The sequence below is a fragment of the Solanum tuberosum genome, unplaced genomic scaffold (genome assembly GCF_000226075.1).
Source record: "Solanum tuberosum cultivar DM 1-3 516 R44 unplaced genomic scaffold, SolTub_3.0 scf00073, whole genome shotgun sequence".
Classification (NCBI taxonomy): Eukaryota; Viridiplantae; Streptophyta; class Magnoliopsida; order Solanales; family Solanaceae; genus Solanum; species Solanum tuberosum.
This window is the reverse complement of record NW_006239002.1, coordinates 235,029-240,310: the sequence shown is the minus strand read 5'-3', so window position 1 is coordinate 240,310 and position 5,282 is coordinate 235,029. Positions and strand designations below refer to the sequence as shown.

General features: G+C 35.4%; 2 protein-coding genes across 3 annotated transcripts in view; one reads left to right on the top strand and one right to left on the bottom strand.

Moving 5' to 3' along the window:
* The first annotated feature begins 245 nt into the window (after positions 1-245).
* LOC102584921 (dual-specificity RNA methyltransferase RlmN) lies at positions 246-4,694 on the top strand. Its single transcript, XM_015308236.1, has 9 exons — positions 246-524; positions 617-779; positions 1,037-1,147; positions 1,351-1,485; positions 2,290-2,394; positions 2,615-2,784; positions 3,348-3,447; positions 3,755-4,008; positions 4,267-4,694. Exons 1-8 carry the CDS (start codon positions 433-435, stop codon positions 3,998-4,000), a joined length of 1,122 nt encoding a protein of 373 aa, XP_015163722.1. The 5' UTR covers positions 246-432; the 3' UTR covers positions 4,001-4,008; positions 4,267-4,694.
* A 306-nt stretch (positions 4,695-5,000) lies between these two features.
* LOC102584382 (protein CASC3) overlaps positions 5,001-5,282 on the bottom strand; it is a 3,911-nt gene continuing 3,629 nt past the window's right edge. The window contains exon 5 of one of the 2 annotated variants that reach the window (XM_015308237.1): positions 5,001-5,276. The gene's annotated coding sequence lies outside the window, so the exon portion shown is untranslated. Of the gene's footprint in view, positions 5,280-5,282 lie in introns of both variants that reach the window. The other variant, XM_006346237.2, reaches the window with a different exon arrangement.

Genomic DNA, 5,282 nt, shown 5'->3' with positions numbered 1-5,282 from the left:
TCACGATAACAAAAAGTGTTCATTTTGATAATTTATCCTAAACTAACAAATTTATTTTAAAAAATGTTAAATTTATCTTGAACTCTAGGTGGCTAACAAGATTATCTGTTGTTGTCTTCTTTGTTAGTTCAAAGAAAAAACTTCATAAGATCTTTAGACTAGTTTCTCATTCTTAAAATAAAATTTCACTGATCTTATACTTTTAAATTTTCTCTTCGATTCATTCCCTTACCTGCAAGGGTATAATTGACCCTAACTTTAAATTAACTGAGAAAATAAACCATTTGCTAGCTATTACGAGGATAATTTTGGACCTTTTCCCAAATTCAATATCGCAAAACCATACATAGTGTTTTTGCCGATTGCAAACGTCGCCGTTAGAATATCGGTCGTTGCCCTGGTTAGGGCAAGAAAAAGTGAAGTGAAGGTTCAATGGCGTTGAAATCAGTATTCGATTCTTCAGTGATTAGGGCAGAATTCGACAAAGCCGGAATCAACAATCGCTTCATCCCTCTTATTTGGAAGTTAGTTTCCACTCTTGTTTTAGTTTCTTCATATGACGAACGAGTTTTTTTTTCTCATGAAGTATGATTGTTGTGTGTATACGCATGAATAGGTATGTAATACAGAATCCGGATTGCGATTGGGAAGATATTCCATCTTTGCCTTCGTCGGCTTACACTTTGCTTCGTGCCAAGTTCAAAGCTTCAACTTCTGTTGTCCACTCTGTTTTCGAGTCAAACGATGGGGTTACCACCAAACTCCTCATCAAGCTTCAGGTTAAATTCATACTCAAAATCCTTCTCATATTGCTATTTAATAGGAGTGGTGATGTGTTAGATTTTGATTGTTTCCCAACTTTTGGAATTTGTGTTATTGTTCAAATAGGAGGTTTGAGGGTGTCGGTGTGCCCTTTTTATGTGCTTTAAATGTTTCTGATTGCATATAAATATTAAGAAAAAAGGTGGTGTTTATAGTATCTGTACCTGAACTTCTTGCTTTACAATCATATCTCATTGACAATTTTAAATACTAGAATGGAGCATTTGTGGAGTCTGTGATTATGAGATATGACTCCAGCTTGGGGAAATTAAATGGAAAGCCCCGTCCTGGAGGACCAAGATCAACTTTGTGTGTATCCTCTCAGGTATGTCATTTTATTAACTTATATGTAGTAAAGGCAGAGTTGCTTGTATATTAGCTGCAACTGTTTTTATCCTTTCGGCAACAGCAACAACAACAACAACCACCTACCCAGTGTAATCCTTCCAATTATCCCTATGGCATCCCTTAAGTATTTGATGTTTTGATCTGAAAGACGTTTTATGTTGACCAACACTTTTCTTAAAGGTTGGATGCAAAATGGGCTGCACATTCTGTGCTACAGGAACCATGGGGTTCAAAAATAACCTGTCTTCTGGAGAGATAGTTGAACAGTTGGTGCATGCCTCTCGTTTATCAACCATCCGTAATATTGTTTTCATGGTATCGTTTTTTCCTTTGTACAATTTTACTTTTCTCCATGATATTTGTTGTCTAGTCAGTGGTGGATCTGGATTTTGAAGGCAGCTGGTTCTATGTTCTTTAGGCCTTTCATTGTTTCGTTTTTTAACCAGTTGACTTTTGAGCTCCAAAAAATCTCTCAAACTTGTTACAATTTGTCCAGGTTCTTAAACTTGTCTGTGTAATTTCCCAAATTGCTGAAGTACAAGTTTCTTCCTCCATCTCGATAAAAATTGATCGACTTTTTGCTACAGCAAGTTTAAGAGTAACATGCTTGTGTAGATTATTCTATGGACTAAGAAAAGTGAATAAACTAATTGTTGAAATGTGACTAGTGCAGTTGAAAAGATCTCGCATTAAATTTGTACCAAGAAAAGTAGTAGTATTAATCAATATGTGGATTGACAGAGGTGAAAAGCTTTCTCCTGAAAGTGGGTTAGGATTTATTGGATGGACAAAAAAGGAATAGGTAAAGTTTCTTGGTAGAATGGTGTAAGCTAGAATATAATACATCAGAGTTTCAAATTCCCTTATGAAGTTTGGGAGAATCTGTTGGAGAGAAAAGAGATGTGATGTATCAAACTTTCAAGCAGGAAACTGAGGATATAGCTAAAGTTCTTCTAGTCCTTGTAGAAGGATTTTCTAATTTGAATTCATCTATCAAAGTAATTAAGAATTTTGGATGCATTCTTGTTGTCTACTTTATAATTTCATTTTAAGTATTTTCTTCTATTCTTTTGGTTTGTTTCCATCCACTCATTGCATTATCATCCAACTGATGCACAGGGAATGGGGGAACCGTTGAACAACTACTCTTCCCTGGTGGATGCCATACGAGTGATGACAGCATCTCCATTTCAGATCTCTCCTAGAAAAATTACAGTCTCAACGGTATGAGCGACCTATTGATGTCTATTTCTTTCATATTACAATGTGCTATATGGTTGCTCACCTAGACTTCTTAATGCACACTCATTTTTATGTACTTGTGGTATTTTTGTAATAAATTTTCTCATGTCAGGAGTCTACTTTCACATAATTAGCTCTTTAGTTGCATGCTTTTATTATATAGATCACATGAACAGTAAATAACCAGTTAAATGTTTTGTAGGTTGGAATAATTCATGCCATTAACAAGCTCCACAATGACGTCCCAAATTTGAACTTGGCAGTCTCTTTGCATGCACCGGTGCAAGATATCCGTTGTCAGATAATGCCTGCAGCAAGAGCTTTTCCTTTGGAAAAACTCATGAATGCACTGCAAGAATATCAAAAGAAAAGGTGTTGTCATTGCCCTGTTATACTTCAATAGCATTCACTCTCTCTTTCCCATTTTATATTATGCCATTTGACTTGCATGGAGATTAAGATATTAACTTGTGTATTATATAAGTAGTGGTGGTAGCAAATATCATAGTTTAAACTCAGGTAGATGGCATCAGTGTTTTAAGTCGATAATCAAGGTTTAAGTTTATTTAAGGCCCATCAGATAGGGATTTAAACCCTATATATTTCAAATTACATAAGCTTAATTTTTGTGTCTTTATTTATATTCGAGTAAATTTGGACTCCAAACTTTATTCGGATTGCAGTAATGAAAAGTTCATTGGAAATTTAAAATTTTGGCAGTTCATTGTAAAGCCAAATGTCTCCAAATGGGGCCCTAATTATATTGAGTTATTGAAAATTTTGGTTAAAGTATCAATAGAATGCTATCATACATTTTTGAACAGTTCTAAGATGGAAAGAGTGGAATAAGTTGAGGCACATAGATTATGTTTAATGTCCATGATGACCATTTTGGTACAAGTTGCTGAAAGATCTTATTTTTCCCTTCTTTGTAGCCAGCAAAAGATCTTTATTGAATATATTATGCTTGATGGAGTAAATGATGAGGAGCAGCACGCCCATCAGCTTGGGAAACTGCTAGAACCATTTCAAGTGGTGAGTTTTAAGCAGTTCATGTAAATCCCACCCTAAAAATGTGGGCTGTAAGTACATATGTGAGTTAATTTCTTGTTAACACATTTAGGTTGCATCCCTGGATGTTTCCAAACTAAAAAACATTTACTTGGAGGGAAAAGATAAAAAACAGGTGAAAGAGAGAGAGAGAGAGAGAGTCTATGTCGATCAGCCATCAGATAGTGGGGGTCCTAAGACCTATATCTAAACAGTTCATTTCATCCTTTACTCACAGAGAATTTTGCAATTGTGTTTTGCATTTACATCAAAATATGTTTTTTTTTCACAGGTTGTGAATCTCATACCTTTCAATCCAATTGGATCATTAAGTCAATTCATTACCAGTACAAATCAGAAAGTCACCAGGTTTCAGAAAATATTGAGGGATATCTATGATATTCGCACAACTGTTCGCAAGGAAATGGGCCAAGATATAAGTGGTGCCTGTGGTCAATTGGTGGTTAATCTACCAGATAAACGCTCTATCAGCAATGCAGCTCCTCTAACAGACATCGAGGATATTCGTAGGCAGTAGAGTTATAGGTATGTTTTATGTTCTAGGTTCTTAAATTAGATCTAATTTTCAATCAAGGCACCCACTTGATCAGGATTTAGTACATTTGCAAGTGATGCTAGTTTGCAGAAATGTGAACCAAATTCAGCTGTAAAAGAAGTCTATTTATCTTGTTATCTTGATTAGAATTATTTAAAGAAGACCCGATAGGGAAACCCATGTACAATATTGATGCATACAGAATGTAACCGTGACCATTCTGAAGGTTTTATAACTTTTTTCTGCAGAATTCTATGTTAAAAGGAGAGACGATTAGCAGCTCTATCTATAGGATCTATATTGCTTTCAGTCTTACTTGGCAGCAAGTTGCTGTTAGTCCCTGCCAATCTGAGGTTGTGGTTAAACCAAGTTGGATCTCACTTTTCAGAAGGCTTTTGTGGAAAGGTTTTAAGGGAGGAGTGAATGTGCTGCATCACAGGCACTAGGGAGATGTATGACCTATCTTTCTAATATACTTTTTTTTTCCTATTTTCAAATTAGGAAATGTAATTTTAAAAAAAATTAGAAATCGCACTTCAGAGGCATGGGCGTATACAAGAATTTGCTCAAAGAGATGTGTCCAGAAAATATTGTGTACAAGCATGAATTAGAAGACACCATAAGCTAGGCTCCGGATGTTGATCTGCACATATGATTTGAGATGTCTGCAATTTTATTTTTTGAAAATGATTTTTTATATTTATTTTTTTGAAAATGAGATGTCTGCAATTTTAAATCATCACAAGCATAAATTTTCAGTTTAAGTTTTGGAGGAATCTTGGTTCATAATGCCAAATACTGACCAGTGAATTCAGTAGTTCACACGGAAATCATGCTGGGGAAAAGATGGACAAATAATGGGAGAACATAATTTTCTTTTTCATGAGATCCAAAGAGATGGAGCATTTCCCCATGTCATTTAGGCACGAACGGAAAGTTCAGTATAAAGATGATGTTGCATACAATTTTGCGGCAGACATCGTTACGAAAGATGAATTCAATAATTCCAGAAGAATCCAAAAATGAACATTAGTCCATGCTGTAGTCAAACTTGGTGCCCATCACTAATACACTATAAATGTTCACAGAGCACACAACTAACAACATCATTTTTGAGAAGCTTTCTGCAAGTCCACAGCTAAAATCACATCGCCAGGGGTACCCCCAAACACAAATCCAAGCAACAGATACAAATTAGCATTGCCTAAAATCAAAATTGAGAGGATTGTACAGCAATAACTTTGATCATCAGTAATGACCCAAC